The sequence below is a fragment of the Numida meleagris genome, chromosome 2 (assembly GCF_002078875.1).
Source record: "Numida meleagris isolate 19003 breed g44 Domestic line chromosome 2, NumMel1.0, whole genome shotgun sequence".
NCBI classification, from domain to species: Eukaryota; Metazoa; Chordata; class Aves; order Galliformes; family Numididae; genus Numida; species Numida meleagris.
Genome location: NC_034410.1, coordinates 22,389,471 through 22,408,678, shown reverse-complemented (window position 1 = coordinate 22,408,678; position 19,208 = coordinate 22,389,471). Strand labels below are relative to the sequence as shown.

The following is a 19,208-nucleotide window of genomic DNA, read 5'->3' as shown; positions in this document are numbered from 1 at the left end:
AAATTGAGACCTAGGCCAGAAAACCGTGCTGGCCACAGAATGATTTCTACCAAGCACATTGAAGGCCTACGCTCATCACCCTTTATTCACAGTGATCAGTGCATTACTGTCCAACTAATCTCATTTAAGCCAAAAGACTTAATCATAAAGTAAACTGCCACTCCATACATTAAATACAAAATGGAGACTGTGTAAATGTCCAGAGCTAACATGATGTTTTGCTTTTCACAGTGTAATTGGACTCCCAGAAGAAGAGGACTGGCCTAACGATGTTGCCCTTCCAAGAAATGCTTTTGCTTCCAGACCCTCACAACCTATTGAAAAATTTGTACCAGATATTGATGAAATGGGCAAAGACTTGCTTCTTGTGAGTTTCCATGTTTTGTCCAAACTGCATGACTGATAGCTGCATGCCAAGAAACATTTATATTTCCATTTAATGAGGTTACTAAAGAAGCTGAAAAGCAAGTAGACAAATTCATGTATATCTGTGAAACATCAGCACAAAGACACCATCTTTGGCTCAAGAGATGTCAGTGTTGAAAACAGATAGAGGCTACGAAACTGCCAAAGAAGGACCTATTTGACATACCTTCTGCTTTGATCCTCATTACCGAGTGCTGTTGTCCCACTGATTAGAAGCCATTCTTCTAATATTAGTCTGATATGAGTACAGAAAATGATCTGCCATTTTTCACAGTATAGTGCAAAGCAGGAAATGGGCTGTATAGGCAGATTGCATCAGAATCAGAATGCTGAAAAGTTGAGATTTGGAATTTGCCATTTAATCATTGCCTCTTACAAAGGGCAGGATTGAACAGAAACAAACAAGTTGTGCTGGTAAAACTAGTAGCATGAAATTCAATTAAATTATTTCCAACATTTTTATAGATCTGTCAGAAACCTTGACCCTAAAGTTCAGTCTTCAAATTGAATATTGAGAATGACCTTGCCTCTTGCTGTGGTTGTTGAAATCTAGCTAAATTTGTTCTCTGAAAGCCTTTGAAAGATCTCAGTTCATTTAGGCTCTTTAGAGAGGGCTCATTGCAAGTCTTGAAAGATTTGCTGCTTCACTTTAGCTGCTGCTAGCTCCAACCAAAGTTACCTCTACAGAACAGCAGGTCATTCTCCACTGTCCTTACAAGTGCATCTCCCAGCTTCAGTAAAGTAGACTACACCTGGACACTTGAAATGACAGAAGTGGAATGCATCTTTTGTGCTTGCAGGCAGCTTGGAAATGGAAGCTAGACATGGGAAAAGAGCTAGATATGAGAAGAACAAGGAGTAAAATATGGCTAGAGCACAGTGAGTGTGAGGCATGATGAGCAGGAGGAAGAGAAAAATATCTTCGCCTAGAGAGTAAGGTGGGAAGTCATTACTGTTGGGCAAAAAAATGAGAGCTGGGATCCACAGATGAAAGGGGATGGAAAGTGACTGAATTAAATTTCAAGAGTTAAATGATAGCAATTCTGATACAAGTAAAGAAAGTGAGAGCTGAAGCTGCTTAGACAAGGATACTAGGATGAATACTATTTGAAGGTGAATGAAGCAAAGGAAAAGACCAAGGTATAAAACATATGGAGGGAGTTCTGAGCCGATTTGACCAAGACTGGGAAAAGGATCTGGAAAGAAGGCAAGCAAAGTACTGAAGAAGAGGGAGAATTTCCAGTGGGATGATGCAAGAGATTTTAAGGAGGTGAACTTAAAATAGGAGTCTACCATCAGTGGAACATAAACAGTAGAATTAGACTGAAAATTAGGGAAGAAAAATGCAACAAGCAGATAGGGATTTGGAACGAGGCAGAAATATTTAAGAGTAATAGACCCAAGATCTGTGATCACTTCAGCACAACTCTGAAAAGACTTTGAATGAAACACAGTTTCAAGTCACCACCTGTGACATACAGAAGTGAAACCCACCATCAAGGGATTTCTGTCTGGAAATGCTTAACATACTGACCAGCCCTACTGCTGTCATTACTGTGGCAGAAAGCCATGATCTAAAGGTTTCAGCTCAGTGATAAGTCATGCGGATTTTTGCACTACATTAGTTCTAAAGAGTCACTGCAAGAGTCCAAGAATGCAGTTTGCCATTTCGCACATAGACACAGAATACACAAACAGTTAAAGCCCAAATAACGAAATCATCAGACAACAACACTTTACGTGAGGTCAGAGAAAAACAGGAGACAATCATACTGACCAGCATGAGGAACAGATCTTTCAGCACACTTGCAGAGTGGCATTGATGAATTAAATGTTCTTTTGGATTTTTCTTTTATTTCAGCATGATGGAATTTCTCTGTTTTGTTTGTTTGTTTGTTTTAAATCTAGGAAACTGAACACAAAACATTAACATACAAAGGGTATAAAGTCAAAGATTCAACTTCTATAGAGATGTTGAGCCAAGGAATTAATTCATACCTTATAAAGCACTTTGTGTTTGTATAACCACAAAAGAGCAGTGCATTGAGTATTGAGAGGATTCAAAAGTTATTCGTAAATAGTTGTTCCCCGCAGTCTGTGAGGCAGAGTCTGTCCTGTGCATATGAATTCAAGAAAGTATGAATTCTGGGGCTTCCTAACCTATGAACACTTTAATTTTCTAATTCGGTGTTTTCTGTCAGCCTTGGGGATTCATGTGCTGTAACCCCACTGTTCGTTTTAATGTGCATGGTCATCTTATCATGCAGCACCTTCTGTGACCCCGTTGTGTCTCATACTGATCATAAATTGGCAGTGACTTGCAATGTTAGCAATTTTAACTCTACACTGTAGTTAAAAACAGCTTCTTTTCATACTTACAGAAATGCTTAGCGTTCAACCCAGCCAAGAGAATATCTGCCTATGCTGCCCTGTCTCACCCGTATTTCCATGATCTGGAGAAATGCAAGGAGAATCTGGACTCTCACATGTCATCCAGCCAAAACTCCAGTGAGGTGAATGCATCATAATGCTGACTGAAGACGAACCTATAAATGAACAAGAGGAGTAGCTGACAAGGCCACTGTCCCATACAAACCACACGGCTGTTCTAGTGAAGATCATTGTTTGGAGGTTTTACACACCTGTCTTTTATTTTGGGATTGCAATGTGCTTATCCAAGGAAATCAACCTAGTTTACTTTCATCAGAGCAATGCAAGGGCCTGGGCTTTGACCTGCTCCCATTGCAGCCTTATGTTTGTTTTGTTTTTGTTTTGTTTGTCTGCCTGGGAAAACTCCAGACGAAGAAAAGCTGCTGACCGGTTTTGCTGCCGTTTTATCCTTCTAAAATTGAATGCTGCCAGTGTGGAGTAGGATGATCAAGTCACTGCCAAAACAGGATATAATCTCTCTCTAGCTGCTGAAGCATGATTTGGTACTTTTATTATGATGGTGTGATCTCTTAGAGTGATATATAAAGAATGGCATTGAAATATCAGATCTCTGCAACCTGCAGTTAACTGATACATACATTAATACATCCAGCTACTGTGCACCCATAGAATACATGCAGGTCCTTCCCCAGCTGAAAACTTGGATGGATTATTTTGTTACTTCATCGCTCTATAAAAACCACAGCTACGATAGTGACCATAATAAATGTCTCAGCTTTTAGGGTTTTTTTTTAATACACAAACAAGTTATTATCTAGTTAAGCAAGTGTTTAAAAAAACTTCCGAGGTCCTGTTCTTAACGATCCATTCAGTTTCCAAATGGTCAGTTTGTGCTGGAATCCATGCACATTCTAACCCATTATGTAACCCGTCATTCCCTCCCGGAAACAGCTGCAAACACATTTTCTCTCTCTCGTTTCTGAATGCAGCTCAAAGACCTGAGCAGAGCCAATGAAGACGAATACAGGTTTTCATCTTTAACCTGTTCTCATCGTTAGCTGAAAAGGAACAAAGAAAAAATATTTCCAGTTTAGAAGGAGAGAATCCTATACCTGTTAAGTACAGTTATTTACCTGTGCTGAATTGTATGCTGTATACTGTGCTGCCTTACCTACAACAGCCCCCATGCGTCTCAAGTGCATGAATATTACTGTCACAAAATGCCTCAGATGTTGCTTATTAAGAAGACTTGTTTTCTATGCAGAAATGCATGAGCTTCTCTCCTAAGCCACCATGTGGTATACTGGCACGTGCTTCTCCACTAGGCTTAGTGTGCCATTATTGAATGTTAAAATAACCAAGTAATTCACATGCCTTTATAGAACAGTAATTTTAAATATTACGTTAAAATTTTATATTTAGTATTTTTACCTTAACTAAAAAATATTTTCAGTATTTTAAAAAGAAACGTTTATTTTTTTTAATACTGTACTGGGAAAAAAAAAAGAAATATTTTCAATCCATGAAAGCTATTCACTAGTATGACTTCAGTGCATTTACCTGGATATGACCTGGAGGAAAATTTGGTCCAACAAGTTAACCCTTACCGTAAAAATATAACTATACCCTATTGCAGTATAATTGATGAGAAGTGAGGCAGCCAGCTTTGCTTACTCATATGACAGTTCCTTAGGCTACTCTCTTCCTCATCTCTGTTTCTTCTCGTCTGGCTACGGAGCCAGCGTTACACCCTTGCTCACGGCACGCTTGGCAGAAGCAGGTCCTTAGCACTGACTTGAGCAATGTAATTTTGCCAGATAGGGCACAGGAACCTGTAGCTGTCTCCTGGTGGGTTTCTCAGCCCTGTGGGAGACCGCCAGTTTTGGTGCACTTCACTGTTAACTTAACTGTTAATTTCAGGTATCTATACTGTGTGGGACATGGCCCGTTGCTAAGACGGTGAGTGGATCTTACCAGTCTCCTGGATAAAGCTTTTCTTTACTGTTAGACAACCGTGCAACTTGTAGTTACGTTATGCCTACTTTAAATAGGCCAGATTTTAAAAGGACCACTTGTGTGCATGCATGCAGTGGCCTGTGCCTTTCTTCATGCCCAGAACGGTACCTATTCAAAACCTACTAGCATGAACAGGCAAGTTGCATATTAGGCCTGGCAAGAGCACATACGAGGCATCTGCACGCAGAGATAATGCAGATGCACAGCACAAGAATTTTGGTAGCTCTGCCAGTGGCAAGCTGAAGGCCAGGGAGCGGCCACGGCAGCTAACTCCTTTGAGCTCGGCCTCGCCTCTGCCGGTCTCTCTGCTCCTGCATCCAAGGAGAGCAGCGAGCCCATGGTACTGGTGCTGAACCAAACCTGTTCCTCTGCTGTTCAGCGAACCTGAGTGGGAGCAGGGCTTTGGTATTCATAGAGAAGAATAGACCCAGGTGGTATTTTTGATCACATTTTTTAAACACTAATTAGAATGACAAACAGAGACTAAATACAGGAGAATCTTGCAACAGCAACAACAGAAAAGTTTTCTATGCAGTTTAGCACTTTTTAAAACATTCCACATGTTACCTACCGCCAAGCTACGTACGATATCAGGGCATTCAGCTGGTACTGGCTTGCCATCAGCTGTCAGGGAAATCTCCCAGAGCTCTCCAAGAGCTAACATTGGGTGAAAATGGGTGTGGGTGTGGGTTTGGGGGTGTTACTTCCAAATTAGACTCCAGACTCTCAGATAGAGATGCGCATCTGCTGCCTGTTAGGAGAGCTTGATGTACTGTGCTTAGCAACGCAAAGGCTGGAAGAGAATATGGTTGCTGACTGTAAGCAAATTGTTAGGGGAAGAGGGAAAAGAGGGAAGTTAATGCTAAAAGCCAAAAGTTAGTGTGAGCCCAAGAACGAATGAAAATATGAGAATTCCCAGAGAGTTTACTGTTGGAGCGACATTTCCCAATTTGTAGTATCAGAAGTGGAGCTCAAGCAAGCAGCAGAGAAAAGCGCAGGTGGCTTGTGGAGTCAGAAGCTGAGCTCCTGCAACATGGTGCTGTATATTGTCTAATATAGGATCAGGTTATTTGTGGGAGTATTCAGGAGAAACAGCTTGAAAAAGGCTGCATTAATGGTCATGTTCTGGAACAAACATCCAGTGGGAATGGCAGGAACAAAAAAAAAAGAAATCTGTCTTGGCAGGGCTGGGAAAAAGATTTTTTTTCCCTTGTGGTAGCAATGGACTGGATTCAAACGCCCAAGGACTGTCCAAATGGCCTCCTTTTCAAAATCTCTTCAGGAAGAAATTCCAGCAGTCCTTCTCTGACATGCCTTAGGCTTCCTCTTATTCCCACCTCCCCTGCCAAGCCACTAGGCTTCCCTTAACCTGGTGAACCGAGGAGGGCTGTTCTCTGGCTGGGCAAAGCGCTGGCACTGGCTGACAGCATGCAGGAACCACACTCCTAATGAGACAGCGCAAAGACAACTGGGAGACTGCTTACACCATGCCCTTGCTCCTTATATCTTTCTGGTGTGGCTGTAGTCCTCGAGTACCTTTACTTATTAATGCTGTGTGTGTAGATTAGAATTATACATGTGAAAAAAGTGCTCCTTGACACAGTTGTTCCAGACTGTGATGACAACTCTTCATACTCTTTAAAAAATACTTCAGAACACAATTCTTAAAAATAACTCTGTCTGCGTGTGTTCTGCAGGACTGGTTCAACAGCAGCTAAAGCCCACTGACTAGCAAAAAATATATTAAAAGTAAGGATGGGTGATGAGCTCGTAGAGCACCCGCAGCCAGGCACTGCGCTCTTCTCACCACTCAACTGGATGTTCTGGGAAACAGAAGGAGCAGTTTCCATCTCCCACGAAGATGGAAGTTTGTTATCCCTGCTACATAATTCTGCAGGAAAAAAAAAAAAACAACAACAACAAAAAAACAGACCCAACAGACAAGGAAAAAAGCCACCGAAGCCAGCTGGTGCCGTGCCACAGCAGTAAGACTGGGGCAGCCCCTTTCTCCTCACCCAGTCCCCACACTCAGTCTAGCTCTGCAGTTCCTCTCCTTCAGCATCCTTATAGAAAACATTTCAGATTTCTGTGACGCTCACAGGTGCTATTTCCAACAAGACTCTTCCAAATTTTCAATAGCTACACAATGTCAGTGTCCCCTATGCCCTTTTTATAAAGTGTTGCTTCTTTTCATCCAGCAGCCCAGAGGGGATGATTTAAAAGGCTATCTTTATGCATCTCCTCGCTTAGCCTTAGTTTTATGTACACCTTTGTTGCCTCCTGTGTGCCAGGTAAAATTCTAAAAAAAGAGTTTGTGCATATTTCTGTATTTCTGTGTAGGCTGTGCCCAGGCTCCTTTTTTCTTTTCTTTTTTTTTCCAGCACATTGTTCTATTACGTGAAATGCTAGGAATACCTTTCTCTCTTGATTCAGTCCTAAAATGGACCCAAAAGATGAAGATATCATGCTTGCAAAGTTTTTAAATGTGGTGCTACATGTTTGGAGCCTCTCACATGAAAGGAAGCAGCAGACTGTAGTATTTGAGAATCTTCTGCATAGGAGATGGTGTCCAGCATCCTAACTCTCACGTGGTTTTCATACTTGATGGTTGTTCTGGTGAATAAGAAGAAAACTCTGTGCCATGCTACTTCTCACAGGTTCTCTCACTGTCTTTGAGAAGCATGTTTTATTATCCAAAGGGATCATTCTCTCTGATGTTTGGCCAATTTTAATATGGAAAATAATGACAAAACATGCTGGCTTGGTCTTCTAGCAGACAAACTTGGAGCACTTATCTGACTCTCAACTGAAAGCACATCAGTTGTTAAATATGTATATGAATCGTAAACCACAGTTTGGTTTAAAATTCTACGTAAATTAAGTATTTTCCATGTATAAGACACAGTTGAATAATGAAGTTTATTCTCAGAAGTCTGTTTTATAGAACCACTTTGTTAGTACTTTTCTTAGGCAATAGTTTCAGGAACAGTTGAATTTTTAAGTACAATGTGAATAAGAAGATACTAGACTATTAGAGTGATCTGTTGTTTTATGCTTGAAGCTTGAGCTGATCAGAAGCTTAGGAACCTAACTTATTTATTGTATTGCCTCAAACTGCTTCTAAGTATCAAGAGCTTTCATTGATTTAACGGGATTTCACACCTCTCTTAATGTGTGATTTTGCTGACATTAGTGTATTAGGAAAAAAAATGTTTTTCCAAATTGCCATTGTGGGAGAAAAATTAAGAAATTTATTTTTAAATTCACATAGAAAGCCTGTAATATACTAAAACCTTCAATAACTAACTGTTAATAAGCTATCACTTTTCTTTCTACTAGATTACTAAACATTGGAGTATACAGATTACTTTTCATGAAGAAAAAAATCAGAAACAATCTGTAGAAAAGTAAATGGGATTTTATGTGCCTAATCATACCTACCAGGTTTCACTATCATATTTTTTTTTTTTTTTTAGAGATCAGGTATTTAAAAATCTGACTACAATTTGACCAGTCTAACAGGCTGTGCAACTCAAATAGGAGTTCTGTTTGTGAGCTATTTATTTTATCCCTTTGCTTTGCAAATTGTTAGATAATGGCTGTAATATAATTCCAGTTTCTGGACCAGACTCTGTAGCCATCAAATCCCAGTAACTTCTGTAAAACAATAAGAAGATTTTTCATTGATTTAAATGATCTAGGCCATTAAAAGAAGAAAGATGTGGACATGCAAACTGACAAACAAACTTTTGGCAATTGTTAGTTCTTCCCTTTCGTCTAAAACTTAGCATGTATTGCATACTGATATGCAATAAATACACAAAAAAAAGAACCATAAACCACACTTAGGAATAGTGTGCACCGTGTGCACAAAAATAGCTCATTAAGTTCTTGCAGAAAATAGCTACAAATCTTTCTTTTAGCTAAGTGATTATAGTTTGAAACTGATACGCTTTTACATTTTTAAAAATCCCTTAAAATTTTGTATTTCATAGTGTTTTTAAGTGAGAGTCACTCAAACTGGTCTGAATCAAATAGGAATTTGTTCTCGAAAATGATTCTGCAAGGCCAAGTAAGCACCATCGGTTCTTTTTGTGTTCAGTGGAAGCTGATAGTCAGCACCACGCTTGGGTGAGCCTTTTGCCTGCTGGGCAGAAAAGGTTGCTTGGAGTAAAAGTGGAGAAGTTGCTTTGACTTAAACGAAGTCCTTGGAGAGCTTCTACAGTATTCAAAAGGGGTAAATTTCCAGCCTTCCAGCAGCTGACGTGAACCAGAGCTCCCTAACCAGGGTAGGCTTCATCCTACCCTATGTCAGTGGGACATTTGCATGGCTGGAGAAAGCAAGAAGAGGTTCTGATACGGACGTTTTGCTACTGGGTAGAGAAAATTGTTTCCGGAAACGATCAGACTAAGGATACTGCCTCTGAAAAGGAAAAGAACAAACTGACATTAGTAAAGATGAAAAAAGAGGTTTTAAGGACCAATTGGTATTTATGAAGTGAGAAATAGAAAAACAAACAACGTGTATTAAACATTGAAACTGATACTCTGACTGCAAAGTTGATAGGGTTTTATGGAAGAATCTAGCTATGAACTTACCCTACTCAGCATTTTAATGTTCATTTGCACTAAAGTAACCTGTACTATTTGATTGAAAGAAGAAGGGAAGATTTTGGTGATGTTTACTTGGATATGCTGTAACGCTCTCAAGCTCACTGCCCTTTTGGGAGCATGCTGAATTGGCATCCACACTATTGAGCATTCTGCACCTTAAATCCATCCACATGCCAGGCAAATTTTCTCATGTTTACACTGATAGTTGCTCCCAAATGGAGCAAATGGAAAAACAAATTTTCACAAATATTTGATTGTCAGCTTCCTTTGTGCTATTACTTCTGAAGGGTTTCTATTTAACGTACTGTAATAGGCAACCTTTCCTCTTATTTCATGCTTCATATGTACAACATCAAATCCTCAGCTTTAGGTTAATCTTATATAATTGTATTAATCTTCTCAACAATTCTTACTGCTGCTGTGCTTTACACTCAGAATGAAGCCATGTTCTGCTGTACATTCCTGCCACATATTAATGGCAGGAGGCAGATGTCATTTTTCTTGTGACTTTTCTTCCTTCTGTAAATCTCTGTGGGGCTTTCAAAATGTTCTTGAGTGTTAGCACCTATTTTGAATACCTAGATGAGAGAGGAAAATTGTGAAGTGCTGCAAAGATAGAAAAAAAGTGGGCAGAGACTAGGAGAGTTCAGGACAATTTTCGTAAGTGAATTTGGATATGTGGAAAAGTTACATATAAATGTAGGGGGAAAACTTTTTTTTCCTTGTTTTTTTTGTTTTCTCCTGTCATTTGCTTCCACAAGCGTAAGATGATAAAGCAGTGCTCTCAGGATTTTAGTTCCAGATACTGAATGTGCCAGCTCATCCTGGTGCCGTTTCTCAAGACAGCAACATGTTTAAAATCAGAGTGTGTAGAAGTTAGAGACTTTTCTGTGTAGATGTTAGGAAAAAAAAAGGGGGGGGGGGAGGGGGCTGATGAGAGTTTGAGAGCAGATTAAGCTGGTGATACAAATACAAACACAGCCTGTAGTTGAGCTGCAGAGATGGAGGATACATTGCTCCAATGCAAGCGGGTCACTGTCTGTGCCCAATAGTGCGCAGTATAGTGGATTACAAGCTGACTCCTGCAGCAAATCAAAAATTCTTTGCCAAGCCAAAATGGCATGTTTTCGAGTACTTGGATTTTAATGAGATTATCCACATGGAGTTTTGGCTGGATCAGTCCAGGTGGCCCACCATCTTGCAGGAGCAAGTCTGAGAACCTAGCAAGTCTGTGAGACACCCAGTGTAAGTAATGCTTCAGGACCATCTGCCAGGAAGAAGGGAGGCTTTTCATAGGTTGTACAGCAGGAAGGGAGCTTTGCCACCTCCAGAAATAAGAAGTACAAGGTCTGTGTGGCGCTTTGTTACATTTAGTCCACATGTTTGGGTGATGGGGCAGTGATGGCACAGAGGGTTTGTTTTAGTCCTTCCAGTAAGCAAGAGCTACTAGCCTTGGCACAGAGACAAATTCACTTTCTAGGGTAGGAAACCTTTCGTTCTACGCTGCTTTCTCAGACACTGGTTAAATACATACAGTGATGGATCACTTAGCAGCTAATGCTCTCCTTCCCTTATCCCAGGTCAAAGTACTGTGACACTAAAAGAAGCACTGGGGAGCCTGGTCTTTAACAGTCTTTCAGCATCCTGCATCCTCTTACTGCAGCTACCGTGACTGCCTATCACTTATAGCTGACCTTGCTGATACTTCCCTAGTCACGTAAAAACCCATGAGCTAAATTATAGCTTGTGATTCTGCAGCCCCCCAGTTTGCAGGCAGCGTATTTTGTGTATGTGTACTATAGTTTTTCCTTGCTTCTCATTAGGAATTGGAAATTAATACAATAGAATATGGCAAAGTGTTATTTTTACAGTCTTTGGCTCAAGCAAATACACAAGCAAGGGTAAATTAGATTGAGCGTAATGTGTTTGTTCAGCCAAAACGCTTTTTGATTCAGAAGATTATTTTCTAAGTATATAAGATCCCAAGACAACTGTCTGTCATGTACATTTGTAAGAGCGGCCAGCGATTCTTCTGTTGTACAGAAGTTTCTGAAGGATACAAAGGAGACTAGCAATGACCGCCTCCTACTGCTCACCCCCTCTCCCTTCTCCTTCCCAGGAATCACTGCTCCAGGGAGAGGTTTTCTCCCAGCAAGAGTCAGAGCAAGCAGGAACCTGTTCTGCCCTGTTTGGAGGTCTCCAGCTCTCAATGTGACATGGGTGCATGTAAGCAATCAAGTTTGTTCCTTTGCTTGAGCTGTGGCAGATGTGAACACAGAGCCCTTCCACAAGTACTAGGTGCAGACAGACTATAACCCCCAGTATTTTCCCCTGAGGAAAAGTCTTTGTGGGATCTGGAGGAGACCGTGTGCTTACTGTTTCTATGACAGTGGACATTTTTGCATCTTAAACAGTGGTATAGCAAGATCTCCCATAGGAGACCTCTCTCACCATCCTAAAGGATGACTGAACGAATTCTGGGCATACTGTGGGAAAGGACAAAGTGCTTTACTCCAGATGCATGACGATGCATCTCAGTCATCCTTTATTGGCAATAGAAAAAGAAAAGGTTCAAAATAAAGCCTGGCTCTGCAGACTGCTGATTAAAGAAAAAGTGCATTGCAGTCTTTATCCATCGAGACCCAAAATCCATCACAATTTATTGCAGGGACCTCACCTTGGAGAGCTGGTGGAACTACGGGTTGTAACTACAACAAAAAGTACATCAGGATTTGGATGCTGGCAGGAAGTTTGTGGATGTGTTGCTGTACAAGGAGGTTTATATGAGCTCAGTGGTAATGTGCTCATCTGAAGGCACTGATTGCCATGCACATTTTGGACTGAAGACAGAGGAGCTGCAGTGTCATGAGATTAGAGGCTGAGGGAGGGAAGTGGAAATGTGAGCAGCAGGGACTGCAGAGGTTGGACTGTCCTTTCCTTTTTTGCCCTACGTTTGTAGCAACCCAGTGGTTTTCCAGCTTTCCTTTCCTTTGCCATGTTTCACCTCCATTCTCCTTCCTGTTGTGCATGATGAGTTGAACAGAAAAGCATCACTACAGATTGCTAGCTCAAAACCAGAGCAGGCCAGCACTGTGTAAAAATGTGGATTGCTCCCTGGTAGCTCGTATTAAATCGTAGAATCATAGAATCATAGAATTACCGAGGTTGGAACAGACCTCTAAGATGATCCTGTCCAGCCGTCCACCTATCACCAATATTTCCCACTAAACCATGTCCCTCAGTACAACATCTAAATGCATCCGTTGTCTCAGTTTAGATTCCAGCAAATTAAATCCAGTATCCATGATGCCTTTCTTGCATTCAGCGCTGCCTAATAACTTTGCTGTCATTCTGTGCAGCATTCAAAATCTCTTGACTGAACAACCCACTTAGAGTCACGACAGTGTGGGCAAAAGAGGTTTACCTTATGGCGGTGCTTTTTGCTAAGGAGTGGGAGCCACTGGAGTTCAGCTGGAAAAGGGGCTGAAAAAAGTCTCGAGGAATTTTAGCCGTGTTCCCTTCGGAGGCAAGGCAGCTGCTTCTGTTAAAGCAAATAACACATTTTCAAGTACTTAAGAAAGAGAAAATATAAAGTCGCCTATTGTTTTCTAGATAGAATTTGTTTTCTACACAAAGCTGTACGATTTTGGCACTGAAAGCAAGCCGACGGGCACCCACTTATTCTTTCCTTTCCAGTCTTTAATTCCTTTGTGAATTCTTTTCAAGCATTCAGATTAATGTATTTATGGTCCATTTCATTCCATTTCATTTAAGTGGTCTATTTCTGCCACTGAATCTTGTATAGGTTTTATTTTTAATGTAATATTTAGCTGCATTACTTTGAACAGCTTTAAAAGTATAATGTCTTTGAATGCTCTAGTTAAAGAAGTGTACCCTCGAAATGATGTCTTAGAAGTGGAACCGTATACTTTGGAGGTGTTATTTCTTTTATAACTCCTGAAAGCATCAGAGAGTGCTTTCGTCGGTATGTCTGTCTCCTCCTTTCTGTGTAACAGTGTGTGTTTGTATTTCCTCACTACCTTGATATTCTTTGGTCTGAAGGCCCGAGTAGGAAAATGCGGGAATCCCGTGCCTCAGCTGGGCAGTCCTAGAGCTGAGACGGGGTTCTCATATGGGCAAAGTTGCTCGCATAAGTGTTTGCAGAGAAAGGTTTTCGTTTAGTAATTGATTGTAGTTGTGAGGACACATGGTTAATAACAGCACCAAGACACCCAGAAATGGGGTCAGTGTTTATTGAAGATATGGACACATTTATCTGCAAGTTATTTGAAATTAACCTAAATTATTCGTATTGTAATTCAGTATATTATTTCTTAGGAAAACACACTAGTCCTGTGAGAGGGTAGTTGCCAAAAGATGTGTCGAGTCTTGCTGCTTAATCGTTTATTTGCATTTAGTATACATTTCTGTTGTTGAAGTGAAGATAGTTCCATAGAGAGGCAGAGAGCTAGATCAGTCAAAAAACAAGTTTTAAATAAGCTTCATACTGTACCTAGAGTAGTATGTGTGTTCAGATGTAGTATTTTTATGCTTTAGGGTATTTTTGTTTAATATGTAAAAGAATAAGCAGATTACTTTGAAATGCTACGGTAGAGCTAATTTTATACATAGTGGGGGATGGTTGTCTGAAAAATTACGATTAGAAAATATTACATAGGCCGCCCTTGGCTTTATCTTGTCTGCAGTCGTTCCAGCAGATATCTGTAGATCCCAGATGCTGAAACCAGGGACCACGTTTGTGTGGCGCCTCGTAACCGAAGTACATGTGTTGCAGCAATCAAATCGCCCATCTGGATTTTAGAAAAGATTGCTGGCTATACAAAAGCATAAAGGCAGCAAATTTCGGTATTTTTTTGTGTGTGCGTGGACAATTGCATGAAATAGGATTGGGATTTCAACGTAATTAAAATCATTTAGCGTGATCCACTCTTGTAACTCCACTGACTACAATTAATTTAAACCAAGAATTTGACCGTGCAAATCTACAAATTCCAGTGTCGGGCAGCTCAGGTCTATATACAGATAGTTAATTTTAGTAAATCAGCAAGAATGCTATATACGTGGCAATGCGTGACAAAAACTATTAACTCTAGCAACGTTATTTCTCTCTCAGTTTCTACTCATTTTATTTTTTATGCAAAAGTTCAGAAGTGCACTTCCTTGTGGCACTGGGATATGTGAAGAAGAGCGTGATGCTGGTGCAGAAATGTACCAGAAACAAGGTTCACTTCTCACTGCTCAGACACTCCATGTGTCCCTATTTACACGTCACAAGTCCCACTGAAGTTAACAGAACCGCATGAAGTGAAGCCTGTTTGTAACCCTTCTGGGATACTGGTTTGGGAATCTGCAAGATACGTTACGGTCTCAAAAGGCATTATTAAAACTTGTGCTTCCGGGTTTACAGAATGCTATGAGCAGGGAGGACAGCTTGTGAGACACATCCAGAGTAACTGCATTCATTGATATTACACCAGGCCGACATCAAAATCTGCCTCAGCGCCTTAATTTCTCAGCATGATTTTACAAAAAAAAAAAAAAAAAAAAAAAAACAAAAAAAAAACCACCTGAAAAATATTCCAAAAGTTAAAACGGCATCTAGCGCTGTCTGACTACAGCTGTGTTCTTTTCGTAATGTCATTTGCTCTGGAGATGTCTAGGGTTTGATTATCCAAGGGAATCACACAAAGCAGTTCCGGATGTTTTCCTTCCTTCACCTTAGGACGTGTGACTGCTGGTGAAAGCCAGCACGGTCCCGCTGACCTCAGCGGCGCTGCACCAGCCGGCACTCAGTTTTAGCGTTTCGAGTCACTTTACCTACATAGGCAGTAGGATTTTCTTTTGCAAGGTGGAAAGTTACCTATGGTGCAAAGTGTACTACCTAGACTACCATGGATACCTATTCACAGGACATGATTTCACTGTATCACTTCATACTTGAAATTCACGATGTTATTTTAATCAGGGTACAAACATGAAAAGGTGCGTGTGTTACTGTTTCTTTTAAAGGTGCATCATTATTTTTATTCTGTGTGCTTAAGAATTACGATTCAGTGTTCTTTACATTCTTTTTGTTCAGCATTAAAATCAGCTCTGTGTGAAACACAGTATCACCCACGGAGGTACAGAAAGGTGTAACCGTGATTCTTGAATTGTTACGTACATACGCTGGCTTGCCTTGTGCTTATAAATATACACCGAGGGGTTACATAACGCAAACTGTGGTAAATAAAAATACTGCACCATTGCTGTACGTGAACTCTTGCAGCCTCTCTCTTCTTGCACAGCTGCTGATTACCATATACGCATTGGAAAAACTATGTTTCTGCTGTACAGAATGGCTGGGAAACAATGCCGACACTTTGGACGCTCTCGAGCTCTCTTTGCAAGCTTTCAGACAAAGCCCTTTGATCTCACTGCATGCCTGCTCTGTGTCCCAGATCTCACCCTGGGAGGCTTTCTGCTTTAGGAACACCCTCCGCTGGGGCTGCTTTACATTGACTGCATTGAAGTTCATCGGAGCGTACTCTTCCAAGCATGCACCTTACCATATAACATATTCTTTAGCTTTTACAAGTTTGTAAAGATGGTGGACTGCAAAAATACTCATGTGTCAATACGGCCAAGTTAAGTTAAGGCACGCAGAAGGTTATCAATGTATTATATCAGAATTACAGTCCTTTGGAACTGAACGTTTTGCTGCTGGCAGTGCAAGAAAAGCAAAGTTGTGTATTTATTGTGGGTGCTGAGGGTTCAGTATGAAAATCGATATAATAAAAATGTTCATGGCGTCAAGCTCTTTTGAGTTGTTCCCAAATTATTGGAAAGTAAAAAGGCAAGAAACTAGTTTTGTATTTAAAACTACTTTCCTGAAGTTTACTTCACTTTTCTAGCTATATTTTTCTTTTATCTAAAAATGTAAAATGAATACAAATGCAGTAAGTATTGTATATTAAATACAGAAAAATAGCGATGCTGTTTTCCAGTTTTTCTTTTTGCAAGTGTTTTTCTCTACACCCAGAGCGTTACAGAAAATGAGCAAACATGCACACAAAGCCAGATGCAGAAACGTAAGCACATTTGCACCCTCGCAAGTATCTCATTGTACACCGTAGGTTTCATAAAAATTTTACCTTGTTTTTCCTGATTTCTGAATTATTCCCTTGCTTCCATAGGATGAAGTCCATTACAAAATTAAAAAAAAAAAGTCACTTTTCCTTTCAAAGGCATTAAATTGTTGCAATTGCTGTCCAGGCGACTCTGTTCAGCACTAGCTTGTCTTTACTGAAATCTTCTTTGTCTGAGTTCACTTCGCTAGGCAACTTGTGCGCTAATTCAGCTATGATGGCTCTCAGTCATTCATGAAATGCTCCATTTTCCCTGAACTTTTTCAGTCCAGCTGTTCCACTGAGGGGCCTGGCATTCACGTCTTCCTAGACATCCCGCTACTTCCACCTTCCATCTTTTAAGAATCCAAGCACACTTCATTCATTGACTGTTTTCTCCTTGATTGGAGACAGATACGAGACCAGTAATGTTTCTGGATACACAGCAATGGTAAAAGTGCCTGTTTGGAGTCCAACGATACGACACGTCATCAAACTCTAAAACCAGATGCGTGTTTCCTGTCTTAACTCCTACCCAATCAACAAAACACCTCAGCAAAACAACTCACGTGAAGTTTCAGCTTACTGCTTATGGCAGGGGGTGGAACTGGCTGATCCCTAATGCCCCTTCCAACCCAAACCATTCTATGATTCGGTGATATATCTGCAAAGACCATTATGTCTCTTTAGAGCAGACTAAAAGTAGTTTCTACTAATGAGGCTTCAGTGAGCCACCAGAATCTAAAAACAGAAGCATCCAAACATGACCGGATGACAGCTCTAGGCAGCGACGACTGCAAAGATGACCAGACCCAAAACACAAAGGAATCTATAACTTAAAACCACAATTTTGTGCTGCCCCCTAGAAACTACTAGGAGCCGTGCAAATCCTTTACAAAACCGTCATACACACTCCGGATATAATGTGACATTAAACAAAAACAGCTACCTTTACCTTATGTGGCATTCCACGTCAACCCTGAAGCACTACATAAGAAGACGCAGCAGTAGCCCAGCCAGGGATGGATGCGCCATCAGCTGCAGGGAGGCTGTGCTGAGGGCAGTGCCGGACATTCCCACCTCAACTACAGCTGGCACATGCTGCAAACATGGAATAAACACAGAAATAGTAAACAGATTAATCAAGAGCTTCCATTCAGGTCTACCAGTGTCTGATCTCCGAGAGTGCTCAGCTGGCACAGGAAGAGCTCCAACATGCTGTGGACAGTTGTGGAGCAACCTCTTCCCATGAAGATTTTCTTCCTTGCCCTCACCTGCGAGAGAGGCTGAGCTGTACCAGGCTTATCAAACTCAGCCATGGAAGACAAAATAAAATTTAATCAAATCCATTAAGCAAAATACCCCAGAGAAATAAGCACAAATGATACCGTTCTCATTATTCCCATTAATGTTGTCATCTTCTTTGCCTCAGAACTACCTAACAACACCAGGCATCATTGCACCATAGAAGCAAATGTTCATTTTAAAAGATTTAACTGAGCATTTCTCATTTGTCTGTCAGTTACTGGCACACAGCAAGATTTACAGTATTCATCACTTTACACCCATTGGCTGTGTTGCTTTTTTTGCCTTCGACAAACAAAGGCACCTTTCAGCCTCTTACCACATGGAAGCCTTTCCTGTAGGTACTGTCACCCATTTTTAGACACCCCATTTGGCTGGATGTGCTTCCAGGCTCGCAAGCCAGCAGGAGAACTAATGCCAATGTCACCGAAATGCCCCAAGGTGCTCTCTGGGGCTGTCAGCCACAGCTTCACAGCCTGCCATGGCTTCACACCAGGCTGCAGTCAGTGCTCCCAGACCTCCTGTACCGGGCGCAACCTGCGGTGCTGCAGCCAGACCCGTGTGCCCATACCCAGCATGTGGTGGCAGCAGCATGGCCAGGCCCAGGCCCAGAGCCATCACACCGCCAGGCACCGCGAGCGTGAGGGCCTGCCCCAGGGGAACCAGGCTGAGGAGGCATGCAGGGCAAGGCTGCACCATAAAGGCCGTGATCATCTCTCTCTGCTAATACTGTCTTTTTCTCTACGTTGTAGAGGATTTTACTTGTGTCTTGATGAGCTTCTTGGGCACCACACTACAGCACTCCTTGGTTTGCCAGGGATGCAGAGATAATAAATAACTCATTCTCCTTTCCTTTTTCCTTTTGTTTTGGCAAACGGACCCCGTTCCACAGAGCGCTGTACCAGGACAGGCCGCCATGTCACAGCGCCTCAGCGTTCGCCTCAGGAAACAGAAGCGACCAAGCTTCTCCAAGAGACCACTAGGTAGGTCAAGAGGAGTAAAAACCTCACAGAGGCATCCTCCTCTCCGCTGCGGTGCTCGTTGCAGACGGGCACCCCACGTTCCGCATCCCAGGGCACCAACGCACCCCACGCCCCAATTTCCCTTCAGCCTTCCCTCAGCCCCCACGCTCCCCCACGTCCCTCAGCTCCACCACAACGGCGGGCAGGCGCCGATCCCCCGCCGGGGCCGCACCGCACGAATCCCCACCGCTCTCCTCCCCGCCGCTTCCGAGGGGCTCCGCCCCGTTCCCGCCCGCTGTGGGGCCCCGCGAGGCCTCGCCCCGCGCCCACGAGCTGAGGCGGTGCCCGCGGGAGGCTCCGGCCGCGG

The 19,208-nt window shown here is 41.8% G+C and overlaps 1 protein-coding gene and 1 long non-coding RNA gene across 2 annotated transcripts in view; one reads left to right on the top strand and one right to left on the bottom strand.

Moving 5' to 3' along the window:
* CDK6 (cyclin dependent kinase 6) overlaps positions 1-6,809 on the top strand; it is a 127,118-nt gene extending 120,309 nt beyond the window's left edge. Inside the window, exons 6-7 of the mRNA XM_021385661.1 lie at positions 232-367; positions 2,808-6,809. Coding sequence (XP_021241336.1) covers positions 232-367; positions 2,808-2,954 — 283 coding nt within the window. The 3' untranslated portion in view covers positions 2,955-6,809. The remainder of the gene's footprint in view (positions 1-231; positions 368-2,807) is intronic.
* Positions 9,004-19,047, bottom strand: LOC110393134. Its single transcript, XR_002434807.1, has 4 exons — positions 17,530-19,047; positions 16,602-17,035; positions 12,872-12,988; positions 9,004-9,256 (listed from the first exon to the last, which is right to left on the bottom strand). It is a non-coding gene; the product is annotated as an uncharacterized LOC110393134 (long non-coding RNA).